The sequence below is a fragment of the Protopterus annectens genome, chromosome 4.part1 (assembly GCF_019279795.1).
Source record: "Protopterus annectens isolate FY-2018-M chromosome 4.part1, PAN1.0, whole genome shotgun sequence".
Lineage (NCBI taxonomy): Eukaryota > Metazoa > Chordata > Ceratodontiformes > Protopteridae > Protopterus > Protopterus annectens.
The window spans coordinates 757,103,257-757,123,870 of NC_056734.1; the positions used below are offsets into that span (position 1 = coordinate 757,103,257).

At 39.7% G+C, this 20,614-nt stretch overlaps 1 protein-coding gene across 1 annotated transcript in view; it reads left to right on the forward strand.

Annotated features, from left to right (window-relative positions):
- The window catches only part of CCDC150 (coiled-coil domain containing 150), a 2,807,665-nt gene that overhangs the window by 1,980,778 nt on the left and 806,273 nt on the right, over positions 1 to 20,614 (forward strand). The window contains exon 19 of the mRNA XM_044070503.1: positions 6,134 to 6,227. Within this exon, the coding sequence (XP_043926438.1) occupies positions 6,134 to 6,227 (94 nt within the window). The remainder of the gene's footprint in view (positions 1 to 6,133; positions 6,228 to 20,614) is intronic.

Here is a 20,614-nt window from a genome sequence, read left to right on the forward strand (position 1 = left end):
CCCTCACCAAGCGCCTACTGGTCAGAGCCCTCCGCTATACCCTAGCACTGGCAGAGTTCCTAGGCATCACAATTCACTGGTAAAAATCCAACCTTCATCCCACCCAACAATTGGAATTTATAGGAGCGGTATTCAACACTCAAACAAGCCAAGTCTCTCTTCCTCCTCACAGACTTCTGAGATTACGGTTACAAGTACAAGTGATACTCTGTCGAAGGAAGGTATCTGCATGGGATGTTCTTCAGGCTCTGGGGTCTATGGCAGCAGCCATTCCAATTGTTCCCCTAGCAAGATTGCATATGAGACTACTACAATTTGTCCCAATGGATATTCAATCTCCACCCCCTGAATGCACAGATTCTCATCACCAGCTCCTGCAAGCAAGATCTCCTCTGGTGGATGAGAACAGACGAAAATCTTTGGTGTTGCCCCTTCCAGACTCCCCAGCCCAGCACCACGGTGACCACAGATGCTTCCCTAATAGTGTGGGGGGCCGCTTCCTGGGAAAGACAGTCCAAGGCACGTGGTCCAACCTAGAGCTCAACTTGCATATCAGTGTCCTGGAGTTAAGAGCGGTGCTGTTAGCATTGCAGGCACTTCATCCGCTCCTTCTGTCAGGAACAATTGCTATCCATTCAGAAAATATATTGGTCATCTGGTACATAAACAAACAGGGAGGGATCAAATCCTACCCCCTATGTCGCGAGGCAATGAGAATTTGGCATTGGGCAATAGCTTCCAAATGCTTTTTAATCACAACGCATATCCAAGGGAGCTCCAACGTGAATGCGGACTGGCTGAGCAGATGCATCCTCCGTTTACACGGGTGGTCTCTCAACCTGAACGTGATGGCAGAAATCTTCAGCCGTTGGGGCCAGCCTTGTTGCGATCTTTTCGTCTCCCCCTCAAACAAAAAATGCAACAGCTACTTTGCCCTCTTCCCCCATGCAGGGAATCACCGAGAGATGCTTTGACTCACGATTGGCCCACTGGTCTCCTCTATGCTTATCCTCTGATACCTCTGATACCCTTATTTCTAGAGAAAGATATTCAGTTGAGAAGCAAGGTGATCCTCATTGCCCCTTTCTGGCCTCGTCAAGTGTGGTTTCTCTTCATCCGACCTCATCTGTTAAAACCTCCTTGGATCCTGGACTTTCATCAGGACCTAATATCTCACCCACAAGGGCTGACTCCCCCAAATCTATCCACTCTCAAAATTGTACTTGATATCACAATTCATACGATAAATTTTCTAACAGTTTGTGGTAATACTTTTCTAGGGAGTCTGAGAGGGAGAGAGATGAAAGGTATGCCAGCTTGAGTTTTGTGGAGGAGGAAGATGCTGCCTTCTCCTCCTGCCACTACTTATCTGGAGTTGACTAATGTTTCTGGGCCTTCAGATAAAGGTTCTGAGGATAAGAAGCTGGAAGAAATGAGACTTGAAAAATCAAGAAAAGGTCTGCAAATCCAACTGGTCCTTTGGGTCCTGTATGTAAAGCAAAGAGGCAATCAGATCCTCCTGTTAGTTGGGTCCAAACTCCCTCTCCCTCTTGCTACATTTTCTCCTGAGCTGGTGAGCCCTCAGCTCCACTCACCCATGTTATAAGACAAATGCCCTTCCAGACCTTCTTCAGTAGTGTCATCATTGAGATTGGTCCAGTCCACTAAAAGTGTCATAGAAATGGATGTCTACTGGAAGAGGAAATTCTTGATGACACAGATCCAACAGGGAGTCCTCCTGGCAAAGTTCCCAAAGGGAGGTCTGGGTACAGACTTATCAATCCCATCACATTTTTCTTCGATATTGGTTCCTTTTTTTAGAGCGAGTTCCCACAGGGTCCAAACCCCTCCTGTACACCTCAGTCAGATCCTGTAGTTCAGGGAACTTCTACATCCATTACTTTGTCAACTCCAATACTGTCAGATCGAGACAAGTCCAGGAGGTGAAGCATTGGTATCGGGTTCCCAGTGTTGGAGTCCACTTCAAGGTTTTCAGAGCCATCTCTTCGGGCCTTGGCATGTGATAGCTTGAGTCCAAGGTCATCCTTGGAGTTCACCTTGACTGGAACTTGGAGAGTTTTTGAGTCCTTCAGCAGTGGGAATACTTCCTCAGTCCCACTCCCGGCATCTGCTTTCGAGACTGCCAATAGGATTTTGGACCAAGAAGGCAGGTGCGCACATTGAGTTCAGATCCTTCCTGACTTCCAGTAAAACCTGTACCTTATACCTCTCCTTTGGATCAACAAGGACAATCATAATCCATAAGCTTTGAGACTACCCGGCACTCAAGTTTCCAGTCTGGTTTCAACTTTTCTCTGTCAAAACTGCAGAGACATGTTCCCAGGAAACAGACATGTAAACAGAAGTACTTAGGCTCATCTCCTGAAGTCATGGACTTGTGATGAAGGCAAAGGATCTCCTACACCCCCCTGGAAGACCTCACTTTTGTAGAATCCTAGAATTCTAGAATTGATGAAGCAGAAGGGGGGGGGGGTTATCCACCGAAACTCCTTTCCCTGGATGAATCTATGTTCCTTGAAGCTTTTGGAATTTTCTCATCTGCATCCTAGGTGGTTCCCCCAGATGCCCTTAAAGAGCTTATGGCACAGAGGGCATTGAAGGACCCTGATGTCATAGAACCTATTTCCAAAAAAATAAAACGACGAAATATTAGTAGCTCCAAAGAATAGGAAGCATCGGAGAGAAGGAACTCCTTAGACACCATGGTTGTAGCAGTAGCCATGAAGAAAGAACTGTCAGAGGAAAGCTTTTCTGTCCATCCCCCTAACAGGGAGTCAAGGGTGTTGAACAAAGGGAAACAGGCATATGCTTCAGTAACCTTTGCACTGAGAACACTGAACTACCATGCACATTTAACTAATTTTCACAGAGACTTGACCAAAGAGATTTCCAAGTCCCTCTCCTGTAACTTGCCTTTGGATTTTCAAAAAACAGTGGACACATAGTTGTCTTCTGTACAATCCACCTCTAATGTAGCCACGCACCTGCTATCCAGCGCAGTAGATGGTACACTAAGAGCAGCTTGCAACAGGCATTACCATGCATCACCATGCCTGGATGCGACTATGTGACATTGTGGAAAGCTTCGCAATGTCCTTTATTAATGAGCTTTTTAACAGTTCCACACTATTTAGACCAAAAGTTAAAGAGATGCTTACTAAGAGTGAGAAAGATGGTAAGGCACTCTCTGCTGTAGGAATCCATTTCTCCACCCTTCAGAGGTTTTCTAAGAATCAAAGGGGTGGTAAGAAAAAGTGGTTCAGAAAATCACAAGGTTTTTACCATGACATTCCTGGAGACAGACCCCCCCCCCTTATCCCTCCACAGGGAAAGTCACTGAGAGAAGCTCTAGTCCACAGTTGCCCGTGGATTTCCTCTATATTTTCCCATCAATACCTCTCCTGACAAATTCATTCAGAAAGATATGAGGTTCAAGACCAAGGTGATCCTCATTGCTCCTTTCTGGCCATGACTGGTTTGGTTTCTATTCCTTTGACCTCATTTTCTACACCGCCCTAGGTGCTGGATCTCAGTCTGGATCTTCTGACTTACTCATCCAGGATGCCTCTACAGTATCCACAAACCCTAAAGTTAACTGCATTGTTTCTCCAGTTTTAATGTTAGCCAGAGATACCAAGCTTTCCTGCCCTGTGGTTCACATCATTACTTCCTCACAAAAACAGTCAAACAAAAAGATTTATAAAATTAAGTGGAGAAGATTTTCTGTATGCGCCTCATCTAAGGCACTGAACCCCTTTTCCGCTCCTCTTAATATTGGATTTTCTTTCAAAACTTTTTCACCAAAGGATCCATCCACTTGTTCTACCATCAAAGAGCAAAATGCTGCTATATCTAATTTTCACATAGGGCATAATGATCCTACAATTGCTTTTCTTAGAATATCCAAAGCGTTCCTCAAAGGAGCTTTCATAAAGAGACCACAAATTAGGGACCCAGTTCCCCCATGGGATGTCACAATCATGCTTCAGTCATTAACTCAGAAACCCTTTGAGCCAGCAGCATCAGGGGACCTTAAGCATCACTCTTGAAAACTATTTTTCTGGTTGCAATTACGTGCACTAAATGAATTCCTGAATTACAAGTGCTGACATGTAGACTACCTTTCCTCATTTTCCATAAAGACAGAGTATTAATTAGAACAAATCCTTTGTTCTTTCCAAAAGTGACATCTGAAGCAAAGTGAACTCAGTTCATTGATTTGCCAGTATTTTTCTCAGTTTCTCTAACAAGGGTGAACATCTGCATACCCTAGATATTCACAGACAGCTCAGGTTCTACTTACAACGTACCAAAGATATCAGATCAGATCAACTGTTTTAGTTTTTTTTCAAAAGTGAAATTGAGAACATATTTGTTAAAAGTTCAGATGACTTGTATTTCCTTGTATATAAGGACCGGGGTTTATTCCTGCATACAAAACCAAAGGCCCATTCCACCAGAACAAAGTCTACCTCTACAGCATTCATGGAAAGAGTTCCTGTCACGGAAAGAGTTCCTGTCATTTGTGCAGTAGCAACATGGTCAACAGTTCAAACGTTTATACCTCATTACAAACTGGATATGCAGTCCAGAGCTTGTGCATCCTTTGGTTCTACCAATGTCTGGAATGTCTCTTCCTTGATTCCATCCAGGTCATCTTTAGGCAGCTTGGGAATCTGTCCCAAACATTGAATTTGATGAAAATAGATAACATCGGATATGAAAGTTATGCACTTACTATAACAATAAATCCATATTGTCTTATTTTGTCTGGTTCAACATTCCTCCATCCTTCCTTTCCCCTTCCAAATTGTCATCTATAAACTTCTGGTGCTCGGACAGGCCTCAACCAAGACTCTGTCTGCTTTTGGTTACATTACCCATACTGATATGTTTCATAAGTTGCTGACTTTATATAGGTTGTTACACTTTTCAAGAATACTTCTATGTGGTTAGCAGTAGTGAGCAGACTTGATCTAGGTAAAGTAGAAAGGAGGAAGAAATTATGGGTAGGGGAGTAGCTAGAGCCTCAGATCCAAAGCTCTAGAAGAAGGTGCCAACATCAGATCTGACAACCCAAACATTGAACCAGAAGAAAATGAGACAACACAGATCTATCCTTATGGTAAGTACATAACTTTTATTTACATGAGATGAAGACTATAAACAATGAATAAAAATAGGAAGGAAATCCACTGGGAGTGGAACTGTAGTGCACACTTGGAGCCACCAGTTGTATACCAGTATAGGGATGACAAAGTGGCACTTGCACAGAGGTAGTACCTAGCAGAAAACTGCTGAAACACTAAAAAATCTGTAATCAGCTTAGGGGTGTTATAATTCCTTGATCAGAATATGCTATAAAAGTGCTCTCAAAGATCTTTTGTTGTGGTGAACACTACATGCTACTGTCTTTTACTTTTGGAAGGTTGCCACCGAGGTGGCAGTAGCTGGAAATGTCTTTGTACAGGGAATGTAGGAGGAAGTTGAATGAGTAAGCCTTATGAAAATGCAAATGCATCTACTTTGACTTCCAAGCATGCTGATACTGTCAGCAGAGCTGAACATGGTAATATCATACCAGTATAGATGATCCTTTTGCACAGTTAGGCTACATGCTCTCTTTTTCATTTTCCTCAAGTACCCTAGAAAGCCCATTAATAACAGTTGCTAAAAGCAGGATGATATAAATTTGTTGAGTGTTCTCTGCTGAGGTAATGGAAGCAGGAGAGGCTGCCAAATGTACTAACGAATGACAGAATAGTTTTCAGAATGTATAACAAGAAAAAGGGGTAGACCAGGTATGGCAGACTGCAAAACAGGTACATTCAAGCAATCATAATAGATTAGGCCACATATTAATAGCTACTGCATACAATTTTTTTTGAATCACAAAAACATAAAAAGAGATATTTCTAACAGACAGATCACGTAGACTCCAGCAGCTGAAGTATTCTGCATGTCATCAGGACTTTTCTTTACATAAGTCATTAAACCAGCAACTGTATGATTTCACAGGGGAAGTTATTTGCATTCTACTGAAACCTTTTAGCTTTGGCTCACACGGTACATTGAAATGTTGGTCTCTGATGTTGTGGTTACTTATTTTTAGATCACAAAATCAGCAAGGATGCCAGCAACTTCAGTCTGAATTAGAAGCACTGCAAGCAAAGCTACTATCTGTGGAAACCCAGTACAACAATCAAGTAAGTTATTTGAGAATATATATATATTAAGAACAATATGAAGGAAGGTAATACTTAAAGCACTCAAGACCTCAACCTTTTGTAACAGATTATTGAATTCCATTCATACGTTTGAAATTAGGACTGCATACCACTTATAATCTTTTTTGTATCAAGTAATTGTAACATAGTTTTAGTTAACTTAGCTTCTATTTGCCTGTAATAATTCATTGTAACTTGAACCTCTTTATGATTACAGATCACATGCACCATAAACATGCAGTGCCATTTAATGAAGATTGGTACCTGGTTGTGTACCATTATATTGAATTTCCACAGTATGATGTTCTTCATAGTCTAAAGTTGTATTCCTCAAACTGTATAGCATAAAATAGCATACAATTTGCATACTAATGAATGCACACTGCTCTTGAAAGAACTTAATATGCATTGCATATCTACTTGTGTGTGTGTGTGTGTGTGTGTGTGTGTGTGTGTGTGTGTGTGTGTGTGTGTGTGTGTGTGTGTGTGTGTGTGTGTGTGTGTGTGTGTGTGTGTGATAGCATTCTTGCAGTTTTTCATGTTTAATGTCTGCCTGTTGTCCTGCTGTTTAATGTGTGTACACATGGAAGTTACACTTTGTGAATATCTTTACATATACCTTTACTGTGGCCATAAATGGTCCCTTTTTGACCAGCTTGCTACCCATTCAGCAATGGTAAAGAACTAAATAAAACTGCACAAAGCTGCACATTCACCTCTTAATAAATTTTGACAGTTTTGGCCCTCATACATATAGATGTCACTAGGACTGTAACCTAGTATTTCTTTTCATTTACAAGTAAGTGGAGTCACCACTTTTGGATAGGAGTAAGTGAAACTCAGTTCCATTGCTGGGAGTGTAAGGTCCCTTAGTCACTTATTTTTTTCTATGAAACTTAGTAAAACTATTTGCTTTTGTGGTAAAACATTGTTAAAATTAACTTTAAACAATTTTTTCCTGTGGAAAAAAGTTCTATTAGTTTACATCTGGGGCCTGGGATAAATGTTTAAAGTGCTTCTTAATGTGTTTTAGTGGACAAAAAGTTACTTATCTTACAACATACCTGTTTTACCGATTATTGCTTTAAGGCTTCCCTGGAAATCAGGCACCTTTGTCGGATTAACCAATAAGCAACATACCTGTTCCTGAGTTCTGCCTTCTTCTAGCCTCAAAAAAGATTCTTAAGCTGACTTTGCCATCACAGTAGGCTAATAAAATGCCTCAACCACAGGTGGGTGACTCTGCTGTGGCCAAAGCTGGTTCCTAAGACCAGTCAACTTTTTCCTTTGGTCATAATGTTGTAGTCCCTACAGCCACAATGAACTGTGGGTTAACCTTTATTAAATTATCACTTAAGACATAGGCGCACACACTTATAACAAAGAAAACAAACCATATTAACATTTTTTCCATTTCAATATATTATACATTACGTAAGTTTTTTTTCTGTTTAACTGTCATTTAGTGCAAAATTACATAAATTGCTCTATTTCTGCCTTCCCTTAAAACTCATTTTTCCTCTTCAACAGTATTCTACATGTATTTTTTTCCACAAATTCCACATGTTTCTATGTAATTTACTGCTTTGTTCTAAAGATCCATTACATTTCTTTTATCTTTTTTACAATATCAGTACAGTTGCTTTAGATTTTAATTTCCATTTTCTAACCAAGGAGAAACATTGCAGTGTAGGGGGTGGAAGTTCACTCCTTGAAATGTGTTATGCACATAGTTTACTAATAAAAATCAAACTTTAAAATATGTACTACAAAATAATAAAATAGCAAGTAGTCCACAGTTTGAAATATCCTTTGTGTGTTTCAATAAAGGATATTCCATTTTAACTCACCTGTCTACTACCTATTTTATTATTTTGTAGTACATATTTTAAAGTTCCGTTTTTCTTAGTGCGCATAACACATTTCAAGAAGTGAACTTCACACCCTCCACACTGCTGAGTTTTTACTTGGTATATGTTTGCCCCAGTATAGGTTGCATACTGGGTTTTCTGAGATTTCAAGGGATACCACAGATTTTTCTTTTTGATTTACATTTTCTAGTAGTAGTTTTTTTTTTTTTTTGCAGCCAACAGAATTAAATTTAATAAATTTTTGCTATGTCAAGGCAATTCTGATCCTGTGTCTTAGCTCAAAAGAATCATATCCTTAGTTACAGCCATTTCCCTCCCCAATATTTCTGACAGAGTACTCTGTCAGGAATTTTTAAAATCTGCCAATTCATTGCACTCCCCAAAAAACAGGTTCCCAGTTACCTGTTCTTCTCTGTCACACCTCCAACATTTGTTATCTGCCTGAGAAAAAATATTTGAAGTCTACTTCGGGAATTAAAATACTTAAGCAAACACTTCCAAGCAAAAGATCTAAACTTCTGGACTTTGATGTGTAATTGGAAGTCATTCCTCTCTTTTTAACAGGTAGGTGGGAAAGCAACAGTGTCTCATTTTTACTTCATTACTGAACATTTTATCTTAATTTCTATTGATATATGATCTCCATTGTTCCTTTGTAAACCTCTTTTCCAGTATCTCTTACCAGTCTTTTCTAACCTTCTCTGAATGATTCTTATAGGCTACTTTATATGCCCAATGAATTATTCCTTTTTTAACTGCAGATTCTCTTCTAGAATTGTCCAAAAATTCTACCAGAGCAGGTCTTTCACTTAAGACTTTTTCCCCATCCCTTTCTGTTTGCCTATATATTATTAATCTGTGGTAGGAAAGTAATCTAACCTACAGTCTAAACTTCTTCTTGCCTTCATTCTACACAGTTACCTTTCCCTCTCTAGTTATTTGGCTCCCAATACCTTGGTTCTTTTACCAGTTTTCTCCCAGAAATTCGAACCCCCTCGTGCTTATTTTCTGTATCCCTACTTACAATCATCCTTATCGGCAAAATCTCCTTTCTCCATCCCCATGTTGACTTAATTCTTGCAATATTTTATGAATATATATTTTGTGTGGTTGTTATTCTCCTTATGAATCTGCATCCAAAATCCCTCTCTGTCCTTATTCCTTGAACTCCCTCTGCTTCATTATCAACCCTTTCCACTTTGCGTGATAATCTTCTGCTTGTTTTATGCATATGAGACTTAGCTGGATAACTGAAAAGTATCCTTTCAAATCTGGTAATCCTAAACCACCCTGTTCTATTGGGAGGATTAACTTATCCCATTTAAATATTTCCCTTTTCCCCTCCCAGATTAATCCTTTCAACTTTTATTAATTATTGTCCACAACCTTTCCTCTTGTTGATAAAATTATGCCTGACCTGTATATAAAGCTAACTATATTGACTGCTTGTATAGTACTATCCATATCCATAAATAAGAGCTTCCAGTTGTTCAGGTTTTGTATTATCTTTTGTTTAGTCTCTTCTGATAAATCCTTAGCTGCCATAACAGAAGCCTTTGTAATCCATACTCCTAAATACTTCAGCTTATTTTGTGCCCATATATATGACTATAGCCTTTGATTTATCATCATTAATTTTATATCTGAAAATACTTGAAACCATCTTAAAATGTTCCACAACACTGAGTTGTCCATTTCTGGATTTATCAAGTGCAAAATAATGTAATCTTCAAATAAAGACAATCTTTCTGGATTACCATACCAGTTATACCCTTGAATTTATGAGTTCTTTATTTTCTTTGCCATTGTCTCTAAATGTAAAGCAAAGAGCAGAGAGGAAGAAGGTCACTCCTGCCTGGTTCCTCTGTTCAAACACAACTTCTCAGAGAGGAATAAGCATGGTTTAAAATTGAAATGGGTCTTTATCAAGCTGGGTCTGACTTGTCTTTAATCTCTTTCAGTAATACAGCCACCACAGCTTTCTTCCAAGATGAAGATGCCTCCTTCCCTCCTTTTAAAATACTGTTAAACAAAATCCTCTATCTATCACCTTCTTCCCTTCTACCTTCCAAGCTTCCACAGGAATACCATCTGCGCCTGGAGACTTCCCTACAGATTTATTATAAAGCACCATTTTATCTCATCTCCTCCTATCTTAACTATTAGTTGTTGAGACTCATCTTCCTCTAACTTTAGCTTAATTAAGTCTTCCATATAATATTTCCATTTATCCTCTTTCGTGCTTTCCACGTTCCTCTACTTTATACATATTGTCATAAAATGTCCAAAATATCTCTAATACCTCTGTAGGATGTCTAGTTATTTTTCTTGTTATAGAATCCTTATGATTGGCGACGGCCTATTCTACTTTCCTTCCCTATGGTATTGTGCTAAAAGTTGTATTCTTTGAATAGTTGCTTAACAGCAATCTTTCTAAACTCATGCATATTACCCAAATACTTCCTTATTTTCTGTTTGACACTCTGCAGTTGCATCTGTTGTTGTTTTGTGAGATTCCCCTTATTCTGCAGTGCTTAAACCTTTGTCAGCCCCTCTAAGTATTTCCTATTACTTCTATACCATACCCCTCTCTTTTTTATTTCTGTCATATTTTTAAACAGAGGTTTAATTTTATCCAACTCTGTAGCTATCCCTTCTGAAGAAATTTCTATCCTCACCAATAACTATCAAATATTTTTTTTCTACCCATTCCTTAAATTCCTTTCTTTTAACAAGTAGGTGGGAGAACTAGTGTCTTATGTTTACTTTATCACCTGACATTTTTGTTTTAGTTTTTAACCATTGCATAATCTGAAATAGTTATTGGATGCTTGTCAATGCTTTCAATTAAATGCACACGTTCCTTTCAAATATTATTTCTTTCCTGTCTAGCCTAATTATTGTATCTTGGATAGAATTTACATATTATTTCCCAAGTTCCTACTATTGAATTCACATCTTTCCTACCAAATATTTTCAGAAATTTCTTCAAAAATCTACCCTGTTTCATTATATTATCCTTTCTAGTTCCCCTTTATACATCCTAACTATTGCAAATTAAGTTTAAGTCCCCACTTCTAAGTAATATTCCTGCTGAAAGCTGGTATGAAAAACAGCTTGTATGCTTTCAGAAAACATTAACATTTAGCCTTAAGAATAAGTACACTGGCTGCCTTTAAGTAAAACTAAATTATGCACTGCTGTATTAAATGCATTAAAATATTAAGGCTGCTAGAGCGGCCACGGTGGTGCAGCGGATAGCATTGTCGCCTCACAGCAAGAGGTTCTCCAGTTCGATTCTCGGCTGGGGTGCCTTCTGTGCAGAGTCTGTATGTCCTCCCTGTGGTCGCGTGGGTTTCCTTCAGGTGCTCTGGTTTCCTTCCACATCCCAAAGACATGCAGTAGGTGGATTGGACACTCTAAATTGGCCCTAGGTGTGAGTGTGTGTGTATGCCTTCTGTGAAAGGTTGGGCGCCGGGCTGCTAACTTGACACCTTAAAACTTCACTGCCAATCATGAGCAGACAGATGATCCGCTGTAGCGACCCCAAACTGGGAAAAGCCAAAAGAAGAAGAAGAAAATATTAAGGCTGCTGAGGAATCTATTATCTTATGTTCACTTCCCATAATTTCAGACTTTATGTTTCATTGAACTGCTTGCATTATACCTTTAAATTTTGCATTTACCTTAGCAAACAGTGCTCAGACCTCTCAGGATTAATGGCTTGTATCTGCAGGGAGCTCATCTCCATGTAAAAGTAGTCAGCAATGAGGAAAAAGAAACCGCTAACAACTTTGCAGATACACAAAGGAATTTTTGTAAATTTCACTCGGAACAGAATGTACAGAATTCCCCTGGCTATAACTGGCTTTTGCTACAGACTTCTTACCACTCACTGAGAAAATTTGCCAATGAAAAAAAAAACAAGCTAATATCTGTGCAGACGGAAGGAGAATATCATTTTCATGGTTATATACATTTTGTCTTATTTTTCAAGCTTATTTGCTTACAAAAAAAAACTTAACTTATACTGTAGGCCAAGGACATCAATGTAGATATCAGGCCTTGTAAATGAGAGGAAAGTACCACCTTAATTTCACATATAATATAATCAGTACACTTTGTACACCAGCAGTCCAAGATCACAGCATTATATTAATTTAAACTTGCTTCTGCCCAGCCTTTCTTCTCTTGTTATACTGTAAAGCCTATATTTCTTAAAAATCAAACAAGGTACTTGTTTACTTTAATATCTTTAACACATCCAACTGTCACAGAAAATAACCCCATGTTTAAAACACCTGTGACTATACACTGTACAAAACTGCATTGCAATAGCACAAAAATTGGTTTACTTAGTCACTTTGTTTTTTTCCTCTAATGCCCTTCTAAGCATTAATGACAAAATGCATGTTATAATCCACCCACAAATTTAACAAATTAAGCAACAGTCCAGTCTTTTCTCAGCCACTTTTTGTTTTAAAGTCATATTAACAAATGTGATTGATGCTTTATAGTATCCCATTTATTCACGACTTTCAGTGTTGCTGGTTTTCTACCTGATCATCTCCATCTCCCATCTCCAGATTCTGGTTCAAGTTCAGTGTTCTGATTCTTCTAGTTAACTTCTATGCTTTTTTTGTCTCTCTCTCTCTCAAACATTTTCCTTTAGAACACTGGAAAAGGTTTCACTGGCAAAGTCTCTCTGTGAGCTTTATTGTCAAAAATAAGAAGCAGAATCCCTTCTGTTTGCTGGCTCTGTTTTTATTGGATAAACTTTTTATTTCCTCCTTAGCCTGTTCTGCATCAAAAAATGTCTGTGATCTTCCAGGAAAAAAATATTACAAAGACAGCTGGATACAGCAGCGTGAATCTCACATCTGTCTCTTAATATTCCCTGATTGCCGGGATACATTTGCTTCTATTCTGTCTGGTATAGGTTCATAGGTTAGGCTATCGGCCCTGGGGCCTATACAAGCCCAGCCAAAAAGGTACCCTGGCTTTTGCCACCCAAGAAAATGATTTTCCTGTGCCACTGTCAAGCAGAGCCACAGAGGTGATCCCTGGGGTGTATTTCCTATTTCCCATCCAATCATCAAGATTTTTCTTGAAGAGTGCTAATGAGGAGCTTTGTTTGATATAGATAGGTAGTTTATTCCAGAGTATGGGAAGTCTCTGGGACAGGAATTTATCCATCCGGCATGTTCTGTTTATTGTGGTGACAAGGCTTAGGTCCCTAGAGTGTGTAGCTCGGAGGGATAGTGATTTCTTTAAGTGGAGCATGTCCAACAGCTCTGGGTTTGACATAGCTTTGTATGTTAGGCAGAGATCATCTCTGAGTAGGCGATACGTGACGGAGTAAATCTGGAGTTTTTTGAGACGGTTTGCATAGGGCATCTGTTTGAGGCCAGTAATCCTCTTTGTGAGGTACTTCCGCAGCCTTTCCAGTTGTTGTAGATGTCTTGTGAGGTACATACCAAAAGGGGCGCTGTACTCTATAATGGGTCTAATGAGTGATGAGTAGAGGGGAACAATTACCTCTTTTTTTCTGGATGATAAACCTTTTGTGATGAGGTGTGCCACGTAGAAGGATTTCCTGACTACTGTGGTGATGTGATTATCAAAGGAGAGACTACTGTCCACCTGTGTCCCAAGGTCTCTTATCACACTTTCAGTGTTAAGTATACTACCACCTATGTTGTAGTTCATGGGTACAGAGTTTTTACCAGAGGGGATGACAGTGCACTTTTTGGCATTGAGCTTGAGGCCATGGCTTTGACACCAGGCATCTGTCTCAGTGAGGCACTTTTGTAGGATGTCCACATCGTTAGGAGTTTTCGATTACGGCTCCTAGTTTGCAGTCATCTGCAACTTCGTTAGCCAAAGACCTTCTGTGTTAGCCTGTGCTTCAGAGAAGTAGATACCAAACAGGAGAGGACCCAGGACTGAACCCTGTGGTACGCCACTTGTCACTGGTCTGAAGTCAGATTTGGAGTCTGCTACTTTCACAGTGTGAGTTCTGTCAGTCAGCCAGTTGGCAACCCATCTTGTGACATAGGGATTTATACCCAGTTTAGTGAGTTTATCTATAATTCCAGAGTGGGGGGTGGTGTTGAAAGCCTTGGCAAGAGCTAGATAGGCTGTGTGAACCACCTTAACCTTGTCTACGGCTTTGGTGACTGCTTCAAAGAAGTCTATCAGGTTTAGGAGACATGATCTGCCTTTCACAAACCCAAACTGGGTGGTGTCCAGAGTTTGAAGATTACCAATGTCTTTGTTTATAAGTTCCATGATGGTACGTTCCATGGCCTTGCAGACCAGGCTCGTCAGGCTAATGGGGCAGTAGTTCCTGGGGTCCGTGGTGGCTCCCCCCTTGTGGAGTGGGATAACCATTGCTGTGTGCCATTCAGCAGGCACAAAGCCTGAGGTGAGGCTATAATTGAACATGGTACTTAGGTGGGGTGCCAGTTCGTTCTGTAGTTCATGTAGAACGCAGCCTGGGATGTTGTCTGGTCCCATGGATGCTGTGTTCTTGGCTTTGGAGAGTGTGGGTTTTACCTCTGCAGCCGTGATTACAGGAACTTTGCATTCGTCCGGTATAGAGATGGGCTCTTTAGGGGGGGTGAGAGGGGGGTAAAGTTAGCACTGAACCTATCTGCCAGGATGTTGGCAATATCTGTATATTTAGTGCCATTGTGCTGTAACTCAGAGCAGATCTGAGTGTTGCCATTGAGATTCTTGACATAGCTATAGAATGCTTTGTTGTTGTCTTTAGAATCAGTGGCGATTTTGTTTTCATAACTAGCTTTGGAGGATTTTATCAGGGATTGCAACTTCTTACTGAGGCTGACCAGGGAGCTCCTCCACTCATGGGATTTTACTCTCTTTTGCAACAGTTTCTTCCTTCTGTTGTACAGTTTGTTTATGGCAGGGGACCACCAGATCCGCTTCCTTTTTTTGGAGGATAGCGTCTTGGTTCTGTTTGGGATAGCACGATCCATGAACTCATGTAAGTGCTTATAAAGTGCAATTGTGTATGATTCAGTAGTCGTAACTGTATTGTCCATCTGCATGGGTGTCATGACGTTCACCACTTCTGTCTTAAGAAGCATGATGTTGGCTTTGGAGAAATTTTTTACCATGGTTTCTTTAATGGGGGATGGGTATACAATGAATAATCATTTTCCACAAACACTGTTCTGTTTACAGTTTTTAATACTTTTCCCTTCTGCCACAGTTTTATCAGGATCATGTCTTTCTGCTGGTATGATTGCATCTTTATTAGTGTTGGTCTTGGCTGCTTTTACATGGCCAGGTTTGGAGCATGCACTCAGTGTGCCCTTCCAGTTAACAAATGCTGCTGCGGAACACTAGTCAAGTTGCTTATTTCTAATTCCATAAAATTAATGCAGTCCTTTCCTTCCAGTTTCTCTATGAAGAAGAAAATCTCAGGTTTTCTTTATGCACCCTGTCTTCTAAAGCTACTGTTTTTTGAAACAGCTTTTCTTGGGAAGCTTTATACGCATCCAAGTTTTTCAGCCACTGATTTTTGCAGTTTTATCAGTTCATCTGAATAGCTAGTTAAAGCTTCTTCTATTTTCCAGCTTTTATTTCAGTTGATATATTAATTCAATGTTTCATTTATTTTAATCACATCTGAGCACATTTGATGTATTTTTCCTTCAAATTACTGGAAGCCATTTCTTGAATCAAAGCCTAAGCTTGAACTGCTTTTTGCTGAACAGCTGCAGGATTCTTCCCAGCTAGTGTTTTATCTTCACCTTTTTTGTTTATGTTCTTTTGAGGTTCTCCAGATTTCTTCTCTGCTGGCATCCAGGCGGTACAGTAGCCAATAACTGAATTTTACCCAAGCTTAAAATTTCACTATTCCTTTTTTTCTCAGTTTCTGTTTTAACACTGGGAGAGCTGAAATTAAGCTGTTGATCAGTGTAAAGCCATCTTGGATGTCCAACTAAAATGTTAATATGAATGTGTCACTTAATATTTTGCAACAGTCTCTTATGTCTTTTATTTAATTTGGAAATTTGTGATTTACTGCAAAATAGCCATATAGTTAAGAGGCATGCATTTGTAGTACATGAAAGGAAGAACTGAAACGTGAGGGACCCCCTCTGAGTGTGGGGCCATACTGGGACAAATCAGTTCAGGTGGCCTAAGACTGGCCCAAAATATGTAAATAAGTCAGCCACTTATCCAAGATGATTTTGCTTTGAAGTGCAGAGGTCAAATCATTTGTATGCTGGTCACAAATCCAGCAGCTTTTTCCTCAGTGATTAGCAACTGTTTGAAAGAGGTAATTTAATCCACGCACCTAGAGTAGGAATAGGACCTTTTCAGTACCAAGGGCAAGTGTGTTACCTGTTGAACTGCTGATGTTCTACAGATCACTGGCTAGTACAAAAGTGCCATCGAACTGAAAGACAGGAAGTGTAGCACCATTACATAGAGGGGTGCAAGATCAAGGGAATTCCAGGTCCTTTAAGCATAACACTGCCAGAGGAAGTTGCATCAAGTTTGATTCCCTTGTACAAAGGTAGAGCAAGAAAGATTATGGGAACCATAGGCCTTTTAACTGAACAATTCTGGAGTGGAAACTCATGGAGAGAATTCAAAGGGCGTGGCTGGTAGCATTTCTGAAGGAGCTGTCAGACAAACATGATCTATACGTATGACCAGGCTGTAGGTTCACATGTCGAACAGTACCTGTAAACATGATGTACTTGGACTTCATTAAGGCCATTGACTAAATCCCATGCTGGAAAAAAAACTGGTGTGGTTGAGGGTAGGACCAAGATTGTGGAATGCCATAGTTGCATGGTTAAATTGTAGGGCTTGTACAGGGGGCTGTAGTGAGCATGACTGCGTCAGGTATTAGTAAATGTCCTTGTGGGGTGTCAAAGGGGTCTTTTCTGTGTTTGGTACTCTTCATTGTGTTTATATCAGACATATATGAGGAAGTAGAGAAAAGCCTCATCCCCTTTGCTGATGATGCAGTCATAGCTGCAGCTGTTGTGGTTGGTGAGGGGAGTCTATTGCAAAGGATTTGGAAAGGATGAAGAGATGGGTGTGAAGGTGGCAGTTGAGGTCAGGTGCAGGCAAAAGTAAATTACTGTGTTAGGCTAAGACAGTCCTTGTATGAATACTTGAATACCTGCTAATGCAAAGTGGAACTTAAGGAAAAGAGCAGGAAAAGAATCTGGGGTGTTGATCAAACTTGGACTGAACCACTTAAAGCAGAGCAAGTGAACCTAGACAGTGATAGAATGCTGGGGTATATTCTCAGGGGGATGCATTCCAGAAAAAAAAGAGGTAATGCTTCCAATCTACAGGACCTGGTCAGACCTTACCTTTAGTAATGCATGCATTTCTGGACTCCATACAAGGTAGTGGACACTAGGCTACTTTAAGGAATCCAGAGGAAAGCCACTGCAAAAGTCTGTGGGAAGAAGGAGAAGGGATACGACAAAAGAGCAGAAAAGATGGGGAGACATGGTATATTATTGCTCAAGATTATGTTATAGAAATTTGAAGAGCTTATCCTCAGCAGGAGGGACAGAGGGTGAAAGAAGTGCTACAGACAGCAACAGATTGTAGGGTTGGCAGTATTGAAGTTAAAAATGATATTCTGGTTACCGCAATCTTTGCTGTCAGAAATGTGAACTCACAGGCCCTCGCGTAGTGAACATTATCTGGCCTTTCACAAATATCTAGTGCATGATGTCATTAAAATGAAACAGTTCATCTACTTTGCTCTTGGAGAGAAGGGCTGGCAGCTCTCAAGTAAATATTCTTCAAGTGATGAGAAGTGAGAAATGAATTTACTAAATGATAGCCATTAAGTACCAATCTTCCTATTTTTCAGGAGCTGCTGATTTGGCATAGTAGTATGTTGCTGTAACTGTAGTGCATAGGGTCATGGGTTCAAGATTTGCTAGTGAAATGCATGGTGGTAACAGATTTTATTCTAGCAACTTTACATAATTATACAAGCAATGTTTAAAATGCGTCTCTGATAAGTCCCTAGCCACCACCACCATTTGTGAGCTTTGTCCAGGTTTTTTGTGCTAAGAATTGAGAGCTATGGTGAGAAGTGAGAACTGAATTTGTATTCCCCCATTATTGGCTTTGTTTGTCCATTTTTTTGTGCTAAGAGGCTGAGAGCTATGGTGAGAAGTGAGAATTGAATTTGTATTCCCCCCATTATGGGCTTTGTCCAGTTTTTTTTGTGCTAAGAGGTTGAGAGCTATGGTGAGAAGTGAGAACTGAATTTGTATTCCCCCATTATTGGCTTTGTTTGTCCAGGTTTTTTGTGCTAAGAGGTTAAGAGATATGGTGAGAAGTGAGAACTGAATTTGTATTCCCCCATTATTGGCTTTGCCCAGGTTTTTTGTGCTAAGAGGTTGAGAGCTATGGTAAGAAGTGAGAAATGAATTCACTAAATGATGCCGTTAAGTTTCAGCCTTCCTATTTTTCAGGAAGCTGCTGATTTGGCATAGTGGTATGTTGCTCTGACTGTAGTGCATAGGATCCTGGGTCCAAGACTTGCCAGTGAAATGCATGGTGGTAACACAACATTTTATACTAGCAACTTTACAAAATTATACAAGAAATGTTTAAAATGTGTCCCTGGTAAGTCCCAAGCCACCACCACTTGTGAGCTTTGTCCGGGTTTTTTGTGCTAAGAGTTGAGAGCTATGGTGAGAAGTGTGAACTGAATTTGTATTCCCCCATTATTGGCTTTGTTTGTCCATGTTTTTTGTGCTAAGAGGTTAAGAGCTATGGTGGGACGTGAGAACTGAATTTGTATTCCCCCATTATTGGCTTTGTCCAGGTTTTTTTTGCTAAGAGGTTGAGAGCTATGGTAAGAAGTGAGAAATTAATTCACTAAATGATAGCCGTTAAGTTTCAGCCTTCTTATTTTTCAGGAAGCTGCTGATTTGGCATAGTAGTATGTTGCTCTGACTGTAGTGCATAGGGTCCTGGGTTCAAGACTTGCCAATGAAATGCATAGTGGTAACACAACATTTTATTCTAGCAACTTTACAAAATTATACAAGCAGTGTTTAAAATGTGTCCCTGGTTTTTGACCTTTTGCCCCCCCAAAAAATGAAATTGAAAATAAGTACGAGAAGCCGTGCAAGATGCCTATGGCTTACACTACTGTCATTCTATTTATAGTGTGGGTGTGGAAGTAGACTTTTATGATGGAAATGTTCTGACTTGGGCAGTTGTGTCATTATTGATTCATGCATTTTGTTTCATTGCCTACAGTACAGCCTACTGGAAAAATGTTCAAACAATAAATTTAAAATGCGCTCTGTCTAACAAGTGTATTGTATTATCCAAGGAATATAATTTAATAAAGTCAGGAAGGTATATCATAAAAAGAACACATGTATGTTTCTTATTTTGTGTGCAAGGGGCCAATGATTTGAAAACAGCTCAAATGTAATCTTTATCCACCACTGGCCAGATGCATTTTCTTTGGATGTGGTGTGGGTTTCAAGGGCAGAGAAGTTTTAATGCCAAGTCTATTTTCATTGTGAGACAATATTGCTTTGTTTACCAGATGTCTATTAGTGTTTGTGTGTTGTTGTGCTGTAAAATGTAAAAATAAACTACAAATAATCATTGTAGAAGTAAAGCAGTTTGCACACATTAGTGTTTATGGTAAATGGGGCGAAATACCAGGTAATGGGACATTGGAATGGCTGCAGGGTGATTCTGGTGCCATATTTTGGTTGTCTGTTCTTCAGTTTGCATTTGAAAGTTGGTATCCTACAATTCCATTGGAGTGGGTGGGGTTATGTAATTATGTATGCAAATTAGATGTTAATCAGTGTACAGATTTGTACCTATTTTTCATGGGCCATGTCCAGATGTTTGGCTTTGTTTGTCCATTTTTTTTGTGCTAAGAGGCTGAGAGCTATGGTGAGAAGTGAGAATTGAATTTGTATTCCCCCCATTATGGGCTTTGTCCAGTTTTTTTTGTGCTAAGAGGTTGAGAGCTATGGTGAGAAGTGAGAACTGAATTTGTATTCCCCCATTATTGGCTTTGTTTGTCCAGGTTTTTTGTGCTAAGAGGTTAAGAGATATGGTGAGAAGTGAGAACTGAATTTGTATTCCCCCATTATTGGCTTTGCCCAGGTTTTTTGTGCTAAGAGGTTGAGAGCTATGGTAAGAAGTGAGAAATTAATTCACTAAATGATGCCGTTAAGTTTCAGCCTTCCTATTTTTCAGGAAGCTGCTGATTTGGCATAGTGGTATGTTGCTCTGACTGTAGTGCATAGGATCCTGGGTCCAAGACTTGCCAGTGAAATGCATGGTGGTAACACAACATTTTATACTAGCAACTTTACAAAATTATACAAGAAATGTTTAAAATGTGTCCCTGGTAAGTCCCAAGCCACCACCACTTGTGAGCTTTGTCCGGGTTTTTTGTGCTAAGAGTTGAGAGCTATGGTGAGAAGTGTG